At 39.6% G+C, this 25,081-nt stretch overlaps 1 protein-coding gene and 1 pseudogene across 1 annotated transcript in view; one reads left to right on the forward strand and one right to left on the reverse strand.

Moving 5' to 3' along the window:
- Positions 1-12,653, forward strand: part of LOC114086421 (CD109 antigen-like) — a 28,497-nt gene extending 15,844 nt beyond the window's left edge. Inside the window, exon 4 of the mRNA XM_027927687.2 lies at positions 9,354-12,653. Within this exon, the coding sequence (XP_027783488.2) occupies positions 9,354-12,376 (3,023 nt within the window). The 3' untranslated portion in view covers positions 12,377-12,653. The remainder of the gene's footprint in view (positions 1-9,353) is intronic.
- Positions 12,654-21,964: 9,311 nt separating this feature from the next.
- LOC114086420 (calmodulin-like) lies at positions 21,965-22,442 on the reverse strand (annotated as a pseudogene).
- Between the last annotated feature and the right edge of the window lie 2,639 nt (positions 22,443-25,081).

Consider the following 25,081-nt stretch of genomic DNA (forward strand, 5'->3'; position numbering starts at 1 on the left):
TTCCAATCAAAAGGACAATTAGAACTCACATGTGAAGCAGAACTGGCCCCATCTTGTGATGGCCTTGACTACTGACTCCTTTATGTGACCCTACCATCACCTTCCTCATGCAGTCCCTGATAGCACTCAACCTAACCTCCAGAACAGGTCCTGTGGCATGAGGCAGGAATCTCAAGTTCCTGACCTCAGTGACCCTATCTACTTCTGAATATAAAGTTTCTTAAGAACTCGGAGGCTGACAAAATCACCTAAGACCCTTCTTGATTGGCCATTTCAAACATGTGCCACAATGGCCAAGTGAGTCGGAAGAGACGGTGGAGGTCAGTGATGGGCTGGACTCCACTGGGGAATGCCTGGGTTGGCTGCAACCACTGAAGCAGTGATGGGCCAGATGGACAAGGACAGGACCCTAGCTTCAGGTTACATAGAATAGCAGGTCTGGGAAACAATGTAGCCTTGTTCTGTATCACTTACTGAGAAGTGTCCTCGATAGCCCTTTCCTCTGAGGAAGTCATTTCCTCAGCAAGGAAAGCCCACACTTGTGTGCTGTGCTAGGAGTTTGTAGTCCAAGGCCAAGGCTGAGTATGCATGTACACACACTGAGCTGTCAAAACAGGCCTTGCAAACTACCTTTAATCCTGTTTCCTTTAAGAACTCAGAATTATAATTTGCTACAAGCTGTCAGTCAGAGAGAAGCAGAATGAATAGTCTTCAGACTTCAAGGTCTATGACCCTGAACTTAGACCTGAGCATGCCAGCCTTTTCCCCACTGAAGAGGCTCCTGAATACCACATCATTACTTGCAAACTTGGGCTAGAACGTTCTATTACTGAGATTTAATGTATTATCACTCATGTATACTTTTATAGAGATATAATTAAAATATTTCAATGATAGGTTGATCTTATAATATAGACAAGATACCAGACAGTGAGCAAATAGATAATAATAGCTATCACATATCAGTGCTTACCATTGCAAAGCACTAGTCTAAGTGATTTAGATAAATTAATTTATTTAGTCCTGTCAGCAAATAAAATTAAGACCATGAGAGCTAATAAATAAATTAAATAGTTGGGAAGGTAGCGGATGACTGAGTAGAGGACAATAGACCAGGCAGACAGATAAGAACTAAGAGCTGAGTTTAAAGTCTCTTGACTTGCCAGACACAGGACCAGACAAGTGAAGAAATTCAGTGAATTAAGGAATAGCTCACTGAGAGGGAAAAGTCAGAAATGTTAAAGAGCTAGCCAGGGAGGTCCATGTGGTTATCACTAAGAATTGACATCCCATAGTCTGGAAAGAACAGAATGAATCTGCAGTTCTAAATACAGTTGGTCAAAACAAATGCCATTGCTCACTGTGAAGGAAAGAGGCTTCAGTTAGAGCCAGTTGCTAATGTCTCATGGTCACTCCAGGTTCATGGACTTTTATCAGCATCTTCTGGTTAGAGCCAGCCTTGAGAAACACAATTGTCTGCTATGATCTTTCCTTGACAAATGCCGCCACAAATAAATAAATAAGTTTTCATTTCCATTCCTCACAACATTCTTTTTAAAAAGTGCGATTTTAACCATCCTTATTTTATAGGCCTGAATACTACATTACAGAGAGTTGCCTAACATCAAGTTAGAATTCAAACCTGGAGGGTCAGAACCCACACTCTTAACTCAAGCACAGATCTAAAACCAATCAGTGGTATATGTTGCTTATTTTAAATAATTTGAGGTATTAAAATTATACTTAGAAAATTACTTTTAAATTTCACCTAAATTAAATGAACAAATATTAAAATTCAAAGGATATAATGATTAGTATTGTTGTTAGGAAACAGGTGTAGATGGTAGGAACATGAGGTTAAGGGAATGATTCTATAAAATGAGCCCACTGTGCTGACCTTCCACATGCTTTCTTTTCCAAAAAAGCTCTGCCTGGCCTAAGTGGATAAGATATGTCACATTCCTCAGCAAACTACCTGTTATCTGTAGGAGAAATGCAGGTCCAAAATAATGCTGGTAAGAGGAACCCAAGTGACCCTGAAGAGGGAAAGTTTTGTGACTCTTTTCATAGACCAGATCCCAAAACCCAGAGAGATAAGGATAATTCCTCCTAATCATAAACTCAGTAAGAACTTACGATTCCAATTAGAACCAGTCAGCATGGGCCAAGGTAACCTAGAGTTGCCATGGCAGTGGGTACTTGAAAGTCTACTGTCACCCTACTGTCAGTCAACAGTCAAGAGGCGGACATAAGAGGGACTCTCTGGAAACTTCTCTGGGATCCCAAAAAAACTGGAGAGCAGGAAAATCATGTTGTCCCTTTCCTCTATGAGAGGGCCCACTCTCTTCCTTGAGAATATCTCCTTTCTCTCTTCCTATCCCTTCAATAAACTCATTTATGTTACTCTGAGCAACGTGTCTGAAATCTTTCTGACTTGATCACAAAATCAGGTTTTGAAGGTGGGTCCTCTGTTATGCCAGATTCATGGGACCCCAATAGATCTCCAGGAGCCAAATCCGATGCAATCACACAAGAGTCTTTATTGCAGGCTCGAGCCTGGACTCACAACCGTTCCCAACACAGCGGTCCCAGGGAGTGAGTCCCAGTCCTTTGTTCAGTGAGATTTTATAGGTTTTGGGGGGATACTCTATGCGTCACAACATCATACAGCAAATCATTCCATACTGCAGGAAAATCAAACAACAACTCTTAACATTGATTAGCACATTCACTGGCGGGAACAAGTTGGGTAGGGGTGATTGGCTAGTACAAGAGGGGGGTTCGTTTGAACTGATTGGTTTAGGCCACGAGGGGTGTACGTGCCAAACTACATGGTTTCCCAACATGTTATCAACCACCATAAACTACTTGGGGGTCATCAGGCATCCCAGGTATTTTCCCTGTCTTATGCTGATTGGAGGTTGCTAGGGGGGTTGCTATGGTCCTCACCTAGCCTAACTGAGTCAGGGACACCTGGCGCCACAGACCTCTCCTGTTATTTACAGACAAACAACTCAGCAGGGTGAGTATGTGCTTAGGAGTACTCTGTGGGTTTTTCCAAGGACAAGGGTCACGCTCCCTTCCTTAGGACAGGCTGCTGTTATTTATTTATTTTTAAAAATGGAGCCACATTAGTTTCTCACCTCATGTTGCCTCAGTTTCCTAAAAGGCTCCAGCTCTGCATCTCTGTGACCAGTTACCTCTAAGTTTAACTTTAGATCTGAACTTAACCTTGCAATCTGCTTTGTATGTGTTACATATTTTATGAAAAAATAAAAGGATATATTTTCCTTTGGCTTTCATATCTTCTGTTGCACTAGGAACCAAGTCCAGCTCTCCGCAGCCATGCACACTACACCAGAACCAACCTGGAAGAGAGGGCTTCCTCTTTTTAAAGATTTTCTCATTTTTGTCACCTCCACTTAACCTAGTCCTACCTTCCACATCAGCTAAAACTTTTCTAACTGGAAATTAAAGGAACATTTCTATTTGGACATGAGTGGTACTTCTTTGCCCAACTGTTCCTTCCATTGTAACTACAGACAATTCAAGGGTATTGGCTCGAGCCCCTAAGTGAAACATTTAGAGTTTGAAAGAACATACTCAAGATCTCAGAATGTCACTCAAGGAACCTAAACTATTTACCCATTAACCTTTTCCCTCTCAGTGAGCTAATCCTTAACTTGTTGAATTTCTTCACATTGTCTTCTCATATTTTAGGGAGAATTAAATTTTAGAAAGAAATAATATCTGAGGAACTTGATGACAGAGTTGACTAAGCAGTTTTTATTTCCAAAAGAGTGGGCAATGCAAGGTAATATGATCTTCACGTGAGTGGTATAAACTGATACAAAGACAATTTCAAAAGAGAAGTCCTCAATGGACTTAATCAATGGTAACATCCTTGCAATAAATGTACTTACTGCCTCCCCTAGTGATTTAGTTAATGATGATTATTTTTATGTGACTTAATATGTCTGTTGGAAATCTCAGTGTGACCACAGCATGAGTTCTACCTCAAATTCATACACCAGATTTGAATATAGAGACAACTTCATGGTTTCCTTTGTTGAAAATCTAAGGGTTGTAAACCTGAAAATAGGCAGAAGAATAATATTGTATAATAAGAAAGGTTTCTATGGCTAAGACAATGTGAAGCATAGGACTAGAGTATCTTTGAGACTTTTCACATTAAGATTCTTAGATTCAATATTTCAAAAGATACTCTGGCAACTTGAATTACTTTTCAGCAATAATTTTCCACTGAATTAGCCACATTCTTTCTCCTAATTTTTCTTGTAAATGATAGCAATCATTCGTAGACAGGTATTAACAAATCTTATCACTGAGAACTCTGATAATTGGTGTTTATTATAACACTGACATGCCTTTGAAATCATTCGTTTTTTAAAAGTTAGCAAAAATTATCTTCAGTATAATTTTCTTTAAAGCATGTGTAAATGGAATTGTGTTTGTTGATAGGAGACCCCTGAATGCTATTTATCAAACTATTTACCCATTAACCTTTGATTGGAAAGAATTCATTCATCGCATGCACTGTTCTTCATGGCCACTAGGTGGTGCTCCAACCACAATATCTCTACCTGAACCTTGAGAACCTGATTACCACGAGGTCCTACAACAGGCTCCTAGTGAAAAGGCCAGTCTTGGATACATCTACTGTTGTCAGATCCAGGCTTTTCTTCCTGGCAATGTTGTCAACAGTCACTTAACCACCCACTCCAGGGTCTGAACAGTGAAGCCATGATCACTGCAAACATCTTCCACAACCTTCCAACCACAATAGCCTAGCCAACATGTGTAGAGGGAAGATTCTGTGGGAAGGACAATGTTGGAGCCTTAGGTCTGTGCTGGCCCAGCTGTGTCCTACTAAACTTCCACCCAGACTTCATTTGGGCTAGCAGTTCAGCGTTTGCCAGCACAGGGGACTTACCCCAGGAAGCTAAGATCCAGAGTTTCCTGGTCTGTGAACAAAACTTCTCTCCTTACTTCCTAGATTTTCTTCAGTTACATCCTATTTCCCAAGTAAGTTCTGAGCCATTTCCCATAAGAAATGTGCATGTTTACAGCTTCAAAGAAGGACAAATCTCCATATCTGAGTCAGTTTGCAAACATAGGCCAGGGTATGTGATATCCTCACAAAAGCTAAGTGGCATAGAAAAGGGGGCAATTTCCAATGATTCAAATGTATGAATTTCCAAGATCATTGTAATGACATGTGTAGCTAATAAAAAAAAAAAATTAAATTTAAATTTAAATAAATTTTAAAAAATTAAAAAAGGGATAAAGAAGGACACTATATACTGTTAAAAGGAACCATCCACCAACAAGACATAACAATTATCAATATGTATGCACCAAATAATGGTGCTGCAACGTTCGTAAAACAAACTCTCCTCAAGTTCAAGAGTCAAATAGACCACAACACAATAATTATGGGTGACTTCAACACACCACTCTCTCCATTGGACAGATCCTCCAGACAAAAGCTGAATAAACAAACTATAGAACTCAATAACATAATCAATAACCTAGACTTAACCGACATATATAGAATATATCAACCATCATCAAGTGGATACATGTTCTTCTCAGCAGCACATGGATCCTTCTCAAAGATAGACCATATATTATGCCATAGGGCAACTCTTAGTAAATATAAAGGTGTGGAGATAATACCATGCATCTTATCTGATCATAATGGAATGAAACTGGAAATCAATGATAAAAGAAGGAAGGGAAAATCCTGCATCACCTGGAAAATGAACAATATGTTACTGAATGATCAATGGGTTACAGAAGACAAAAAGGAGGAAATCAAAAAATTCTTAGAGACAAATGAAAATACAGACACAACATATTGGAATCTATGGGACACAATGAAAACAGTTTTAAGAGGGAAATTCATTGCCTGGAGTTCATTCCTCAAAAAAAAAGAAAAAACCAACAAATAAATGAACTCATACTTCATCTCAAAACCCTAGAAAAGGAAAATAAAAACAACAGCAAATGTAGTAGAAGGCAAGAAATAATTAAAATCAGAGCGGAAATCAACGAAATTGAAACAAAAAAAAAACATTGAAAAAATTGATAAAACTAAAAGCTGGTTCTTCGAAAAAATAAATAAGATCGACAGACCCTTAGCCATACTAACGAAGAGAAGAAGAGAGAAAACTCAAATTACTAACATATGGGATGAAAAAGGCAATATCACAACGGACACTACAGAAATACAGAAGATAATTAGAAATTATTTTGAAACCCTATATTCCAATAAAATAGAAGATAGTGAAGATATCGATAAATTTCTTAAGTCATATGATTTGCCCAGATTGAGTCAGGAAGGTACACACAATTTAAACAGACCAATAACAAAGGAGGAAATAGAAGAAGCCATCAAAAGACTACCAACCAAGAAAAGCCCTGGACCGGATGGATATACAGCGGAGTTTTACAAAACCTTCAAACAAGAATTAATACCAATACTTTTCAAGTTATTTCAAGAAATAGAAAAAGAAGGAGCTCTGCCAAATTCATTCTATGAGGCCAACATCACCCTGATCCCGAAACCAGACAAAGACACGTCAAAGAAAGAAAACTACAGACCAATATCTCTAATGAACTTAGATGCAAAAATCCTCAATAAAATCCTGGCAAATCGAATACAAAAGCATATCAAAAAAATTGTGCACCATGATCAAGTAGGATTCATCCCTAGGATGCAAGGCTGGTTCAATATACGGAAATCAATAAATGTTATTCACCACATCAATAGACTTAACGATAAGAACCACATGATCATCTTGATAGATGCAGAAAAAGCATTCGACAAAGTACAGCATCCCTTTATGTTCAAAACACTAGAAAAACTAGGGATAACAGGAACTTACCTCAACATTGTAAAAGCTATATATGCTAAGCCTCAGGCTAGCATCATTATGAATGGAGAAAAACTGAAGGCATTCCCTCTAAAATCTGGGACAAGACAGGGATGCCCTCTCTCACCACTTCTATTCAATTTAGTTCTTGAAATACTAGCCAGAGCAATTAGACAGACAAAAGAAATTAAAGGCATAAAAATAGGAAAAGAAGAACTTAAATTATCACTATTTGCCGATGATATGATACTATATCTAACAGACCCAAAAGGGTCTACAAAGAAACTACTAGAGCTAATAAATGAATTCAGCAAAGTGGCAGGATATAAAATCAACACACATAAATAAAAGGCATTCCTGTATATCAGTGACAAATCTCCTGAAATGGAAATGAGGACAACCACCCCATTCACAATATCCTCAAAAAAAATAAAATACTTGGGAATCAACCTAACAAAAGAGGTGAAAGATGTATACAATGAAAACTACAGAACCCTAAAGAGAGAAATAAAAGAAGACCTTAGAAGATGGAAAAATATACCCTGTTCATGAATAGGAAGAACTAACATCATCAAAATGGCGATATTACCCAAAGTTCTCTATAGGTTTAATGCAATGCCAATCAAAATCCCAACGGCATTTCTTGTAGAAATAGAGAAAGCAATCATGAAATTCATATGGAAGAACAAAAGACCCAGGATAGCAAAAGCAATTCTAAGCAGGAAGTGTGAATCAGGCGGTATAGCAATACCAGATTTCAAACTATACTACAGAGCAATAGTAACAAAAACAGCGTGGTACTGGTATCAAAACAGGTGGGTGGACCAATGGTACAGAATAGAGGACACAGAGACCAATCCACAAAATTACAACTTTCTTATATTTGATAAAGGGGCTAAAAGCATGCAATGGAAGAAGGATAACATCTTCAACAAATGGTGCTGGGAAAACTGGAAATCTATATGCAACAAAATGAAACTGAATCCCTTTCTCTCGTCATGCATAAAAGTTAACTCAAAATGGATCAAAGAGCTTGATATCAAATCAGAGACTCTGCACCTGATAGAAGAAAAAGTTGGCTCCGATCTACATATTGTGGGGTCGGGCTCCAAATTCCTTAATAGGATGCCCATAGCACAAGAGTTAATAACTAGAATCAACAAATGGGACTTACTCAAACTAAAAAGTTTTTTTCTCAGCAAGGGAAACAATAAGAGAGGTAAATAGGGAGCCTACATCCTGGGAACAAATTTTTACTCCTCACACTTCAGATAGAGCCCTAATATCCAGAGTATACAAAGAACTCAAAAAATTAAACAATAAGATAACAAATAACCCAATCAACAAATGGGCCAAAGACCTGAACAGACACTTCTCAGAGGAGGATATACAATCAATCAACAAGTACATGAAAAAATGCTCACCATCTCTAGCAGTCAGAGAAATGCAAATCAAAACCACCCTAAGATACCATCTCACTCCAGTAAGAATAGCAGCCATTATGAGGTCAAACAACAACAAGTGCTGGCAAGGATGTGGGGAAAAGGGTACTCTTGTACATTGCTGGTGAGACTGCAAATTGGTGCGGCCAATTTGGAAAGCAGTATGGAGATTCCTGGGAAAGCTGGGAATGGAACCACCATTTGACCCAGCTATTGCCCTTCTCGGAATATTCCCTGAAGACCTTAAAAGAGCGTACTACAGGGATACTGCCACATCGATGTTCATAGCAGCACAATTCACAATAGCTAGACTGTGGAACCAACCCAGATGCCCTTTAATAGATGGATGATAAAAAAAATGTGGCATTTATACACAATGGAGTATTACGCAGCACTACAAAATGACAAAATCATGGAATTTGCAGGGAAATGGATGGCATTAGAACAGATTATGCTAAGTGAAGCTATCCAATCCCTAAAAAACAAATGCCAAATGTCTTCTTTGATATAATGAGAGCAACTAAGAACAGAGCAGGGAGGAAGAGCAAGAAGAAAAGATTAACATTAAACAGAGACATGAGGTGGGAGGGAAAGGGAGAGACAAGGGAAATTGCATGGAAATGGAAGGAGACCCTCATTGTTATACAAAATTACATATAAGAAGTTGTGAGGGGAAAGGGGAAAAAAAAGAAAAAAACAAGGGAGAGAATTAAATTACAGCAGATGGGGTAGAGAGAGAAGATGGGAGGGGAGGGGAGGGGGGATAGTAGAGGATAGGAAAGGTAGCAGAATACAACAGTTACTAATGTGGCATTATGTAAAATGTGGATGTGTAACCGATGTGATTCTGTAATCTGTATTTGGGGTAAAAATGGGAGTTCATAACCCACTTGAATCTAATGTATGAAATATGATATGTCAAGAGCTTTGTAATGTAATGGATTTGAACTTTATACCCTAGGGATATGGTGGAAACTGTTTGAGTAGGACTGATGGGGTTATGTGCTGGAAGATGGAAGCAGCCTCTGCGTGGGGCGATGGGGAGCCTCGTGGTGGTGGCTGGGAGAGTGGCAGGTGAAGGTAAGCCGTTCTGATGGCAACCAACTGACTCTTGAAGAAAGAAGAAATAATGTAGTCATAACAGTGACACAGAGAAACAAAACCGATTTCTGGAGCAGACAGAACCGTGGCAATCAGGACATGGACACTGTCCAGATCATGAATTATACGGTCCCCCAAAATGGAATCTTTAAGATTGAATTCCCAATCCTGGACAACTCCAGTGAGCAACAGCTGAAGGCTTATTTTCTTGCTAGTGTAAGTAGCATGGCAGTTCATGGCATGTTTACATCTCCTAGTAAGACATACATCCAGCTAAAAGCAAGAGATGAAAATATAAAGATGGGATCACCTTTTGAATTGGTGGTCAATGGCAACAAGCAATTGAAGGAATTTAGCTATATGGTAATATCCAAGGGACAGTTGGTGGCTGTAGGCAAACAAAATACAACAACCTTCTCTTTAATACCAGAAAGTTCTTGGGCACCAAAGGCTTGTATAATTGTGTATTATGTTGAAGATGATGGAGAAATTATAAATGATGCCTTAAAAATTCCTGTTCAGCTTATTTTTAAAAATAAGATAAAGCTGTTTGGGAGCAAAGCTAATGCTGAACCTTCTGAGAAAGTCTCTCTCAGGGTCTCTGTAACACAGCTGGACTCAGTAGTTGAGATTGTAGCTGTTGACAAAAGTGTGAATCTGATGAATGCCTCAAATGATATTACAATGGAAAATGTGGTCCATGACTTGGAACTTTATAACACAGGATATTATTTAGGCATGTTTATGAATTCTTTTGCTGTCTTTAAGGAATGTGGTCTCTGGGTATTGACGGGTGCAAACCTTGTGAAGGACTATGTTGATATTGTTTATGATACTGCGGAGTATGCTGAGATGTTTGTGGAGGAAACCCAGGGGTATCTAGTAGATATTAATGATTTTTCTTCATTTAGCAACCCACGTGTAAGAAAGCATTTTCCAGAGACTTGGATTTGGCTAGACACTGATATGGAATCCACGATTTACCCGGAATTTGAAGTTACAGTACCTGACTCTATCACTTCTTGGGTGGCTACTGCTTTTGTGATCTCCGAAGACTTAGGTCTTGGGTTAACAACTGCCCCAGTGGAGCTACAAGCCTTCCAACCATTTTTCATTTTTTTGAATCTTCCCTACTCTGTTATCAGAGGTGAAGAATTTGCTTTGGAAGTAACCATATTCAATTATTTGAAAGAGGCCACTGAGGTTAAGGTAATCATTGAGAAAAGTGATGGATATGATATTCTATTGACTTCGAATGAAATCAATGCCACAGGACACCAGCAGACCATTCTGGTTCCCAGTGAGGATGGGGCAACTGTTGTTTTTCCTGTCAGGCCAGCACATCTGGGAGAAATTCCTATCACAGTTATGGCTATTTCACCCACTGCTTCTGATGCTATCACCCAGAGGATTTTAGTAAAGGCTGAAGGAATAGAAAAATCATATTCACAGTCCATCCTACTAGACTTGACTGACAACAAACTGCAAACCACCATGAAATCTTTCAGTTTCTCATTTCCTCCTGATACGGTCAGTGGCAGTGAAAGAATTCAGATCACTGCAGTGGGAGATGTTCTCGGGCCTTCCATCAATGGCTTAGCCTCGCTGATTCGGATGCCTTATGGCTGCGGTGAACAGAACATGATCAATTTCGCTCCAAATATCTACATTTTGGATTATCTGACAAAGAAGAAACAACTGACAGATATTATAAAAGAAAAATCACTTTCATTTATGAGGCAAGGTTACCAGAGGAAACTTCTCTACCAGAGGGATGATGGCTCCTTCAGTGCTTTTGGGAATAATGACCCTTCTGGGAGCACTTGGTTGTCAGCTTTTGTTTTAAGATGTTTCCTTGAAGCTGATCCTTACATAGATATTGATCAGAATGTGTTACACAGGACATATACTTGGCTCAAAGGACATCAGAAATCCAATGGTGAATTTTGGGAGCCAGGAAGAGTGATCCATAGTGAACTTCAAGGTAGCAATAAAAGTCCAGTAACACTTACAGCCTATATTGTGACTTCTCTCCTGGGATACAAGAAGTATCAGCCTAATATTGATGTTCAAGACTCTGTCACATTTTTGGAGTCTGAATTCAGTAGAGGAATTTCAGACAATTACACTCTAGCTCTTATAACTTACGCGTTGTCATCAGTGAAAAGTCCTAAAGCAAAGGAAGCTTTGAATTTGCTGACTGAGCATGCAGAACAAGAAGGAGGCATGCAATTCTGGGTGTCATCAGTATCCACGTTTTCTGAGTCCTGGCAACCATGCTCTCTGGATATTGAAGTTGCAGCTTATGCACTACTTTCACACTTTCTGCAGTTTCAGATTTCCAAGGGAATCCCAATTATGAGGTGGCTAAGCAGGCAGAGAAATAGCTTGGGAGGCTTTGCATCTACCCAGGATACCATTGTGGCCTTAAAGGCCCTGTCTGAATTTGCAGCTCTAATGAATACAGAAAGGACAAATGTCCAAGTGACTGTGCTGCAGCCTAGCTCATCGAGTCCTGTAAAGTTTCTGATCGATACACAGAACCGCTTTCTCCTTCAGACAGCAGAGATTGCTGTAGTACAGCCAACTACAGTTAATATTTCTGTAAGTGGTTTTGGATTTGCTATTTGTCAGTTCAATGTTATTTATAATGTGAAAGATTCAGGGTCTTTTAGAAGAAAAAGGTCTATCCAAAAGCAAGAAGGCTTTGATTTAGATGTTGAAGTAAAAGATAATAAAGATGATGTCAATCATGTGAATTTGAATGTGTGTACAAGGTTTTTGGGCCCAGATAGGAGTGGCATGGCCCTTACGGAAGTTAACCTTCTTAGTGGCTTTACTGTGCCTTCAGATGCAATTCCTCTAAGCGAGACAGTGAAGAAGGTGGAACATGATCATGGAAAGCTCAACCTCTATTTAGATTCTGTAAATTAAACCCAATTTTGTACTGATATTCCTGCTGTGAGAAACTTTAAGGTTTCAAATGCCCAAGATGCTTCTGTATCCATAGTGGATTACTATGAACCAAGGAGACAGGCGGTGAGAAGTTACAACTCCAGAGTGAAGCTGTCCTCTTGTGACCTTTGTGGAGATGTCCAGGGCTGCCATCCTTGTGAGGATGGAGCTTTAGGCTCCCTTCATCACTCTTCAATCCTTGTTATTTCCTGTGTCATGCTCCTGTTCTCTCTGCAATGTTGGTTGTAACTTATTTTTAAAGGACTCCATGTAAAATGAACATTTCCAAAAGTCATATGTGATTTTTTTCATAATCCAATATTGCCTCTGACCTATTTGAAAAACATTTTTTCCCACCTTCTGTGGGACTTGGGAGATGGTCATCAGGTCTTAGTATGTAGAGTTGCATAGATTTCTTCACCTGACCTTGGTGGGGAAGGTCAAAATGATTGCAGTTGTGTATCTTTTTTTTCTCCCTCTTGAAATCTTTTAGGATTGTTTTGAGAAATGTTTGTTTTCTCCACAATAGAAGTGTTATTTTAGATTATCATTATTAACCTAGGTTCTTCAGCATTATCACATTAAGAGTTTGCTTTAGTATTCAAGATGGGTTTCCCTGGGAAACTGCAAGAAGAACTTGTTCTCTGTCCTTCCTACCCTATCCTTACTGCCCATCTCATGCCCCATGGTCTCAGTACATTTTTTTTAAGTGGACACTACTTTCTTTTTAGAATGTAGGTAGTGAATTTTTAAGAGTTAAATGATCTTTTCCCTCTCCAAAACTTTTTACCTGTGCTCTCCTTTTTGTCTAGAGAGAATGAAAAAGGTTAAGCTCAGGGGTGAGGAACATACTGAAAACTGTTATTAAGGGTGCTGCTGCTGAGCTCTGCCCTCAGGCCTCAGCCCCACACCTTGGCTGTGACAGGACAAAGTTCATTACTGCAGTGTGTGCCTTGGGTGACTCAGACCAGAATATCTTAGGACAGGAGATGATCTGAGCCAGGGCACAGCTACTCTGCACATCAGCCACAGCAGACTGACCTCCCTGTGGTCTGGGGAAGGGTCAGGGTTTGTGGGGACCACAGAGTCTTGACATGACTGTTGATCTGAAGTTCCATAATGTTGGCCAGGGATCCTTAAAAACTTTTCCAGGTTCAGAGGTCTAAGCCTCAGACTGCCAGCTGTCAAGTGTCATTTGATGCTTGCTGTGGATCTTTAAGACTATTCCTGAATTCTGAGCACCTAGTTCATTAGTTACCCTGTTTTGTGAGGGTTGTATCTCTTTTTTCTGGGTGAGAATTTTAAAGAAAAATCTTTTTCCTGTTTTTCTCTCCTTTTCCCTTCTCTCTTCTTTCTTTTCTTCCTTTCAAATATATTGAAATATTTTAGACATATAAAAAAATTAGGCATTTTTAAAAAGTGAATCTGAGAAGTGGTTTAATTTTGCTCCTGAAAAAAAAAAAAGAGCTTTGTAATGTTTTGAACAACCAATTAAAAAATTAAATTAAATTAAAATTAAAATTAATTTAAAAAAATAAAAATTGTTTTATAAAATAAATATCAATTCCAAATCAAAAAAAAAAAAAAAGAAAAAGAAAAAGAAAAGAAAATCTGCAAGAACCAGGATATTAAAAAGACTTTGCAGAGAAACATCTAGAAACATTTTTAGACACTATAGTGTGTAGAACTGGAAACAACCTTGGAGAACATCTGGTCTGGAGCTCTCAAACAGTTCCTTCAAGTCCTACAAGTTCATGAAGGTGCCTCAGGAGCTCTCTGGACTCCAGCCCACCACCCCCACAACAACCAAACAGCTCCAGTTTGATTGATTGCTTTATTGGGGTTTTGTGTAAACTTTATTTGAACAAAGAATTCTACTTTGATTTACCCAAAAGCGTAACCATTAATCTAGCCCAAACTACTCATTTTGCAGATGAGATAATAAAAGGAAGTTGGGGACTTTCCCAAGATCATACACAGCTTGAACTGAATCTTAAAGGTAGGAACATTTTGAATATGCTGAAGAAGGGAGGACAAAGTATATATGGGAACCACATCTCCATCTGGCCCACAGGGTAGAAAAGTGTTACCTGTCAAACCATGTAAACCTAAAGACAGTTTACTTTTGCCACCGGGTTTACTGAAAGATATTCTCTTACCAGAGACACACACAACACATAGTTAACACTCGCTAAGCCCCAACTCATAACCCATAGAATTGGAAAGTTAATAAATACTCACTTCATTGACTAAATGATTTTTTTCCCCCATCTTTCAACTGAAAGCTATTTACTACTGTTTCTCAAAAAGCCTCCACTACAAGCAAGAAAAAGATAGGACCCCTTCATGGAGAACTTAATCCAGACTTGGCAGTGGATACATGGGAAGACAGTAAATGGTATACAAATCCTATGTTGTAAAATGTTGACTCTTTTCACCCTTTGTTTTCTCCTTATTTAAAAAAAAATGTGGAATTAATTTCACACCAGCTTTGAGAGCTTGAGTCAAACACAAGTTGGGGAAACCAAAGGTTAGCAGAAGAAACTAACTCTTAAAAATTGTTGGGAAATAAGGAGAAGGACCCTGTTGCTTTTTTACTCTGCTGGTGAAAAGAAAATAGAAGGTATTCCCTCAATGTCCTGCTCTGTTTGGGTGAAAAAAAAAGCCCACCTCAAGCCAATTTCAGCACAAAAAAAAAGAGTTTACAAGACCAAGGAATGCAAAAAGGCAGGAGGCAGGGGTGTTAATGCCCAGCCACATAAGGCCACAATGGAGTCAGCAGGAACCCCTTGGCCCTCTCTCATTTCTGCTTTATTCTGTGTTGACTTGCTCCTCACTCAAGTTATCTTGGAGAGAGACAAAACTTCAATAGTTATAAGCACACAAATTGAAAACCCTCCAGCAAGAGCACCTTTGGCTTGGGAGCTCCAGGTAGTAGGAATTGCATGTCACTGGCTTGACGGGACTCAGGTGCCCCTCCTTGGACATGTTGTTTTGATTCTGATTGGCCAGCCTGCATCACATGGCTCCCCCTGGCAGTGGGAATTGGGAACTTACCAGAGGTTATACCCTGGTAGAACTGAGTCTTAAAAGATGGAACCAAAGCCAAGGGAAGAGTTGGAGAGGGGTAGTCCTCCAAAGGAGAAATGGGAGTCTGTTGCAAGAGGAAGGATATTGAACAGGAAAACCACAACTGTGGGCTCCCTTCACCTACTCAGCTCTACTTCCCTTTGCTGGTGACACGAGGCACACCTGATACCTTTAAGGGATCTAAAGTAACTAAGTAATAGAAACCATTAGCCAAGTTAGACTGCCATTCAATCATGTGTTTGTTAAACAAACGCTTACTTAGAGTGAGCCACAGTCTTGGACTGAGCACCTGCCAGGAGACTTGGGCAAACGGCTGCCAGCAACCACTGTCTCAGGAAGCACCACAGGCCAAGTTTCGGGCTGCATTTGCAGTCTTGGTCTACTGTCAACTACTTTTTCTTCCTTCCTGCAAGCCCCAGGGCACCAGCCTTTGTTTTTCTTTCTACCCTTTCATGGGAGTTTTCTCTTCTCCTAACTTTGCCTAGGCATAAGACACATCTTTCAAGCTACCTCTGATACTCTTGAAAACAAGGAACAAGATTTTCTTCATTATCAGGACTGGAGATACACTGGGCACTGAGAGAAGTTCCAGGATTCAGATGCCTCACTGTTTTCTTATGATCATTTTTCCTGATTATGGAATAATGGAATCCTTTTCAGATTCCCACCCTTGGGTTTCCTGATCTTTGTGGCATTTCTGTCTCCCTTTCCTCCTCCTCCTCCTCCCCCTCCTCCTCCTCCTCCTCCTCCTCCTCCTCCTCCTCCTCCTCCTCCTCCTCCTCCTCCTCCTTCTTCTTCTTTGGAATCAGGGATGGAACTCAGGGCTACTCAACCACTGAGCCACATCCCCAGCCCTATTTTGTATTTTATTTAGAGACAGGGTCTCACTGAGTTGCTTAGTGCTTCACTTTTGCTGAGGTTGGCTTTGAACTCATGATCCTCCTGCCTCAGCCTCCAAAGCCCAGAGATTACAGGTGTGTGCCACTGTGCCCGGCTTTTGTCTCCTTTTCTGAAATGAACCTTAGGGAATCTCTCTCACTCCTGGATATTGGCAGTGCCAGCTGCCATTCTGGAGTACTTTCTCTGGACCAGACACTGTGGAAAATACTTTAGTATATTATCTTAAATAATCCTCACCTCTCCTTTAAGGTGAATCCTGTTACTATAATTAAAGAGGGAACTGGTGCCAGGTGTAGTGGCACATACCTGTAATTCCAGTGACTCAAGAAGCTGGAGCGGGAGGATGCCAAGTTTGAGGCCAACTTGGGAAACTCAAGAAGACCAAGTGTCAAAGGGCTGGGATGTGGTTCAGTGGTAGAGCACCCCAGGCTAAATCTCCAGACACACACATACACACAAACTGGGGGACAGAGAGTTGTTTATCCGAATTCATACAGCCAGAGAGTGTCAGCCAAGGGACAGGTCCTGGGTCTGCCTGGTGTGAGAGCCAGGCTCTTAACTGCTACACACTGCCTTCGGGGGCCTCCCCTGCAGGAAGCCCTCTTTTAGCATTGGAGCCTGAAGGTACAGAATGACAAGAACAAACAAGAGTGTGCTGGGATACCCAGGGGCCCCCAAAGACTCAGGAAGGCCAGGTGCTTGTGAAGACCACAAGGCTGAGCAATTTCAACTTCAATCTTGGTCTGACAATGCACACACACATACTCAAAAGAGATTGAAACAGGAGATTTTTTCATGTGTTACTTCAATCTGGTACCTAGCCAGAACCATCTGTTTTATAAAGTTGACTATTTCTCAACCTCTCAACCTTATTTTATTCATATCCCTTCTGATAAATGAAAGGTTTTTTTTACACTGTCATTTCAAATTCCATATGGTTCCCAGTGCTTTCTTCCCTTCCAATCTATTTTTTGCATTTCTTTCTTTCTCTCTCTCTCTCTCTCTCTCTCTCTCTCTCTCTCTCTCTCTCTTTCAGAGAGAGGCTAGTTTTTTATTTCACTCATTTATTTTTATGTGGTGCTGAGGATTGAACCCAGGGCTTCGCATGTGCTAAGCAAGCGCTCTACCGCTGAGTTACAACCCCAGCCCTATTTTCTGCATTTCTCTATCTCACTATCCAGTGGATTCCTCTGAGCTTCACTTCTGAAAGTTGAATTACAGAAGAAACCTTCTCTTTTATTTCCCATATATAAAATTATCATGTAACATTATATGTGATTTTCAGAATACACCCCAGACACATTTAAAGTATATAACACCTTTGTGTTGGCATAGGCTTCGGCCAATCAGAACCCCTGCTGGCCTCTGGCACACTGACGGAAGCTAGACAAGCACCAAACCAAAAAACACCCCATCCAGGAGTCCTGCCATACTTCCCACAATTGAGGATAACCGAGTAGAACTGATTGTTTCTCTAATTGCGCCATAAAATTCTACTAGGTAAAGGAGAAACAAAAATTAAAAAGTGCATTATTTTCTTTTTCATTTCTTTTACACAAACCTTCCAACCAATTTCTTCATGGTAGAGCTAATAATTCTCTCAAGTACAAGGGACAAAAGTACCCAAGATGAGTAACAAAAGTGAGGTGAGGCATATGATCCATTGCATTGTTATCAAGTGGCTTTGCCTTATTGCTCATCTCAAACTTCAACTATTAGGAAACCCAGCAGCTGTCTACATATCAGCCACCCACTCATTCCTCCCAAGGGAATTTCCATTTGCTTTTTAGGTCACAAGAGAGTAACACATTTGGTTTCATAATTCTAGAACACTGACCCAGTCCTGGGAGAAGAAGACAACACCCAAACTGGAACATTTCTGCTCTTGCCTGTTAGGTAGTATGGGGACATTCAGGGAATGAAAAGTGCCTGCCCTCCTCTGGGGAAGCAGCAAGAGCCTCAGTGTGATGTTAAACATTGATCTGAACAGAACATTGCTCTGTTCAACCACGTAAAACAGCAGCAGGCCCAAAAGAGATGGGGCCAGAGTCAAGAGGAAGGTCAAATCAACCGTGGACATCATGCAGTTGCTGAAAGAACTTACCATTCAGTGCATGTAAAACACCCTCTGCTGATTCCCAGAACAACCAGATGTTTGTAAGAACTGAACTTCTCCCCTGGAAGATTCAGAGAAAGGAAAAACCATTTTTTAAAAAAATTTTCTCACACACCCAAAAATATGGCATACAGTCAGCCCTCCGTATATCCCATATCCATGGATTCCACATTCATGAATTCAACCAACCACAGATTGAAATTTTTCAGATCACATCTGTACAAAACATGTAAAAACTTTCTTTCCATTATCCCCTAAACAATAAATATAAGAGTAATTTGCCTAGCATTTACATTGTATTAAATAAGTAACCTAGAGTTGACTTAAATTATAAAGGGGAACGTTTATAGGTTATATACAAATGCTATACCATTTTATATAAGCCCCCAGAGTTTCCCAACAGTAGCAATTCCCCAAGATGTGATCTCTCTTACTCCTCCGATTTCAAGCTCCTGAGCCCCTTCCAGCTATCTCTACAAAATCACGGCTCTCCATCCCTCAGTGAGTTCTCCTAATACACACACAAAAAAAAAAAAAAAAAACTCACTATTGCCACTATTGCGTTACTGCTAGACTGGAAACCAAAAATTCCCACAGTAGGAAACTGTTCTATTTATTATGGTGCATTCATAATGGAATACTAAGTAACATTGTGAAGGTGGATGAGTTAGAGCTACATCTATTCAAGGTAAATTGTTAAATAACAAAGGAAAGGCTAGAAAAGAAGGCAGAGGTGATACTATTTTAAGAAAAAATACAAGAACATATCCAGAAGGACACACAAGAAACTGGTAACAGTGATTGCATTTGGAGAGAGGATTAAGACTAGATACAAATGAGAGGAAGGACACATATGTATATGTTTTTGAACAATGAGCCAGAGTTACTTTTAAAACATTTCTAATAAGGAAGAAGGAGGAGGAGAAGCCACCCACCTAAGAGCATTGGAAAAAAGTTTCCACCCCACTACAGATGTCCTGGAGGAAGAAGAGGAGAATCTTACATATACAACCCCAAAGACCTCTGGTTCCAGAGTCACTGGAACAATACCTGCTACTAGGAGCTAGCTCCTCTCCCACCTGCCCACTTTGCACCCTTTATTCCATTTTTTTTTTTTTTAGTTCTCATTTTTTGACATAGATAGTACTTTGCAATTTTTAAAACTTAGTATGTTTTTCACATAGGTTACATAGATATATCATCTCATTCTATATAGTCATGCATGATACCTACATTTTTATGTTCATATAAGAGATCCTATGGATATGGCTCCACATTTTGATTTTAGACACTAGAAAACTCACCACATACATAGGGCTTTTGTTATTACTGACAAGTGCATCCTCCTCTACCATTGGATGTGCCAAAATTTATTAACCAGAAGTCCACAAATGTCCTTCTCATCTATCTGAATGAAAGTCCTTTAATTGAAACTTATATCCTGTGAAGGAAAAACAAAACTTGAGAGTTATCCCATGGGGAAAAAATGCTGGGGAAAAAAAAAAAGAATGGAAGAGAGGCATCCTGGGTGAGGAAGGGCCAAGAGGCTGCTATTTCCTTTTGGTTATTTTTATTTTCAAGATTCTGCTTCTCTTATTTTACCTCAAGCTCCTTAGATAAATCATCCCGAATAATAGCTCCATCTATACATATGCCCAGTGACTATTTCTAGGCAGGACAAGCTATTTTTTCTAATTAAAGATATTTTTGTCCCTAAGTGATTCATTTCCTTTGAGCTTCTCACCTTGTGTTTATAAGGATTTTTTTGTTATTGTTGTTGTTGTTTGTTGTTTTGCAACCAGTTGTGCATAAAAGTAGCTGTTATTTCTGGGTAAGGGAGGTATTATACACCTAATGTTAACAATTTTAAGGTTTAATGCATTGGTAACTGATCAACCTAGGTGGTTTGCTTTCCTCTGAAAGTACTGCCTACCTGGTTAAATAAAACTTTTTTAGTTATGAGGTGATCTCAGCCAATTGTTTCCCAAGAAAAGCTTGAACCTGTTTTGTTGTTGTTGTTGTTGTTTTGTTTTTTATTTTTAAATATTTATTGCTTTGTTTTAGCATTTCTGACATTGATTCATATCCTTAGTCATACAGCCAGGCAGACAAATTTCTACTTATGCACTTGAATTTCTTATTGCTGAACATTGCTTATTTATTGTTGCTTAATCTTTATCACTGAACCAGTTTTTCCATCTTCATTTTGACTTTAACACCTTCCTATTCTGTACTTTCATCATCTTCTGGTTCTGTTGGCTCCTCCCTTAGCTGGAATCCAAAATCAACCATTTTAGTGACTTGTCCAGAGTCCAGAATCCCTTTTCCCCTTGGGTTTACATTGTGGTCACTTAGCCTGCCCATCTTCATCTCAAGGGGTCCCATGGCAATCCCTGCTACTCAGCACTGCCCTCAAAATATGCTCCCCCTTTCATACAAGGCCTTCTGGGACTGGTCCTCTGTCCTCTCCTCCAGCCTGTGACCTTGCTCCATCAAGCATCCTGTTCCCCACCCCACTTCAATTGGTTGCTTTCTCCACAACTGCCCCCCACCACCACCACATGCACACACACTCTTCTGTCTACTAAAGGTCATTTTTCTCAGTCCTGGTATATTTAAACTATTGTTTTATTTATTCCATTCTCTTCCAAAGGTTTGGGGGAGACTACAGTTTACAACTTGCAATGAACATAAATTCTAACTTCTTGAATCGCAATGTTGATGGTTGTGCTGAAGTCCACAGCTACAGCTTACTCTGCAGATCCAAGTTATGGTTAAGAAGGTTTCAAAAACAAAAAGAGTCCAAAAAGCTCCCTTAATAAATATTTCTTATTAAAACTTGCATGAGAGATGACAACCTAATACCCATTTCATTTTATCATAATGCAAACAATCCTAAACCAATATTGCAGGCATGCCAACAGGGTATGTCATTGTCATCACAGGTCAGAACACATGAAGTACAAGAGGAATACCCTACTACATAGCTGCAGCTCAACAGATTATCCTTCACCCATTTCCTGCACACCATCCTGAGGTAAACCAATTTTAAATGTTGGTTGAAGTAAACCAGCTATGACAAATTGAATGAGAACCCATCAGAATAGGTTTTGAATTTCTTTCAGTTTTTTGTTTTTAATACAAATGCCTGACTGTGCTGAATCATCAAACTGAATGCATGAAAAACTGGCCAGCCTAGTATATTAATCATTAGCAAAAGGAACTTTAAGGAGTCTACTAAGTGTTTCCTTGTCATTAAGGTAGTACAATATTTATATTATAAACCTGATTTATAGCTTGATGTTTAGCAGGGTACGACCAACCAACCGATACATTAATGCAGATTTTTTTTGTGTGAGAACAGAAGGTACTTTCAACATTTGTTTTTTTTATATAGAAAAATAATGAATAAATGAAACTTTTTTCTTTTTTCTTTTCTTTTTTCCCCCAAGAGGTAAGATTCAATTTGATTCTTCTAGAGAGGTATAAAAGTAGTTGAAAGTAGGTTTTTGGTTTTCAGTCATAATCTGTATGGATTCTTCATAGTTGATTTGTCTGCTTCATTGATAGCTACTTTTCTGATAATTTCGTCTAATTCTTCATCTATTAGTTTTCCCCCTAAGTTTGTTCCAATATGATATAATTCTGTTGCCTTGATGTAACCATCTTCATCCTTGTCAAAGACTGGGATTGCCTCAAGGATCTCTTCTTCACTATCTGTATCTTTCATCATAGTCAAAATTTCTGGGTCATCAATGGTGCCATTAACCTCACCATCCACTTCATTGATCGTATCCTTCAATTCTATTTCTGTTGGTTTTTGATCCTGTGACCTCATGACAGTTCGAAATTCCTTTATTGTAATGGAGCCATTGACATCTTTACCAAACAGAGAGCTTCCTTAAATTCAGTCTGTACCTTGGTCAGTTTATCAGCCATAGGGTGAGTGAAGGGAGGACAAGAAAGAGAAGCAGATATGGCTGCATCTAGGCAGGAGCTGTGGCAGGTGCGTCCACTGCTGCTGCTGCGTCCACAGCTGCTGCTGCTGCTGATAGAGCATGGTGTTCACTGCCCAGTACCACCACTGCAGCCTGAACCACTGTCCAACTCTCTGCCAAAGTTCTTGAACCCATTTTGTTCCATCATCCCAGGCATGGGATATCTATAAAAACTTAAACATACAATTGTGTAATAAGAATATAATCATATTATGATTGTGATATATTATTTACTATAACATATAAGCTATAGATTATGATTTCCAACCAAGTTTAATACACCTGTGTTAATTTTGTTGAAACATTTGAAGAATTGATAATTTGGGACTGAATGCATTAAAGACTAGTCTTCACTGTTTTTCTTTATTTCCTTACCTTCCAATAACTACTTTAAAAAAATTAAACATAAAAGTGACACATACATATGGTAAATGTTCAGTGAAAAAAGGATGGAAAATAAAATACCCCTACCTGTCACTAGCAGTGATTTGAATTACGGCCTTTGTCCCTGTGACAGGAGCACACCTGTGATGGAAACTCAGGTGCAAAGGTATCAGTTGAATCTGCCCAGTTGCTATTGAAAAACCAGCCTCTACCTCAGAGCAAAGCCTGTCCAAGGAAGGGACATGACCCTTGTCCTTGGAAAGACCCACAGAGCACTCCTAAGCACATTCCCACCCTGATAAGTTGTTTATCTACAAATAACAGGAGAGATCTGCTGTGCCAGGTGTCCCTGACTCAGTCAGGCTAGGTGGGGACCCATAGCAATCCCCTAGCAGCCACCAATCAGCATGAAACAGGGAAATACCTGGGATGCCAGATGACCCTCCCAGTAGTTTATGGTGGTTGATAACATGTTGGGAAAGCATGTAGTTCAGCACGTACTCCCCTCATGGCTTAAACCAATCAGTTCAAATGAATCCCCCTCTTTTACTAGCCAATCACCCTTACCCAACTTGTTCCTGCCAGTGAATGTGCTAATCATGTTTTAGAGTTGTTTTATGATTTTCCAGCAGCATGTGATGATTTGCTAAGAGATGCTATGATGTATGTGAAGTCCCTGCCTTCCCCAAAGAGTGTATAAAACTGCTGCAAACCCTGGGCTCGAGGCCTCTCAGCGTCACCAGTTGCTGTGTGTGCGTGGAGGACCGAGCTAGCTCGCAATAAAAACCTCTTTGCTGCTTACATCAATCTTGGTCTCTGGTATTCTTTTGGGGGTCCCGAATTTGAGCATAACACTATGGTGATACCCTGCTCAAAAGTAGGTTCTGTGCCTGCCACAGAGCTATCAGTCTTAATCTGAGTTCAGACACCAGCTGCCAGGGGTAGAGAATTATGAGCACAAGCTGATAATTATAATTGGGCTTCTAGTCTTTGACATTCTCACAGAAAACACTTTTGATGTTGAAACCTATATAATAAACATGCCAAGCTAGCTCTGGGTCATTGCATTGCTATCAGGGTATAATGTCCCACACTGTCTCAGCTTTCTTTCTATGTGTATCTTTTTGTTTTTTCTAATCCCCCCAGTGCCCCTTGGTCAGTTTTCTGAATTAATAGTCATGCAGGTTGTGGCACCTACCCCATCTGAGGCTAGTCATTATTCCCAAAGATGACTGAGACAATTTGTTAACTGAGTAACAGGATCACAAGTCTCTTTTCAGGCAGCGGGGGGAATATATATACACACACACACACACACACACACACACGTGTTGATTTTATATATTATGGTTTTTTATGTAATGTAAATAATATATAAATAAATATAGTATATATGCAATATAAACTTGTAAATTTTATACCTGGGAATGAAATCATCCATTATTCTGACCTTTGTTTTACGAATTCAATATTATATTCTGGCACAAGAGTCTGGGAACAACGGGAATTGTGATTACCCTGGTGAAAGTATTTGAATACTTTGGGGGAAGGAATAAAGAACAACTTCCTCTTTAGTATGTACATTTTTATCATTAGAGTTTTGTAATATAAAGAAAAAATATTTTTGTAAGATGTTTTTATATTTCTTGAATATCTTTTCACATTAGCATGTACAGATACAACTCATTATATATTTAATGGATTTGAAGTAGCCAATTATGTAGATTTACCCTGATTTGTGTAATTAATTCTGTATTCATGGATCTTTGGATCATTCTTGAGTTTGGGGGTTATTACTATTACTATTAGTACAAACAATGCCACAGGGAGAATCCTTGTCCATATATCCATAGTGCCGTGGTGACACTTCTTCTCTTCCTGCTCCCAGACTCTTCTTTTTATACTATCTGAACATAGTGAACATAGCCACCATCTGGTGGTGGCTGCTTTCTGACTACTCATCTTTAAAAGAAGTGAGTTTTCTTAGACAAGCCCTAGCAGAAGGTCTGGTGGGGGAGAAGGCTATCATCAGGTTCCAAGCCTCCTGGGAAATTCCATGACTCAGGACATGGTTGAGAGACTCCATCAGAAAGCAAGATTAGCAGGTGGAGAGCAATCAGGTAGCTCAGGTTGTGGGTCTGCATGGTGCCCATTCACCCCATGGGCAACTCACACTCTCTAAATCATACTCTGCCA

Source organism: Marmota flaviventris, chromosome 5 (genome assembly GCF_047511675.1).
Source record: "Marmota flaviventris isolate mMarFla1 chromosome 5, mMarFla1.hap1, whole genome shotgun sequence".
NCBI lineage: Eukaryota > Metazoa > Chordata > Mammalia > Rodentia > Sciuridae > Marmota > Marmota flaviventris.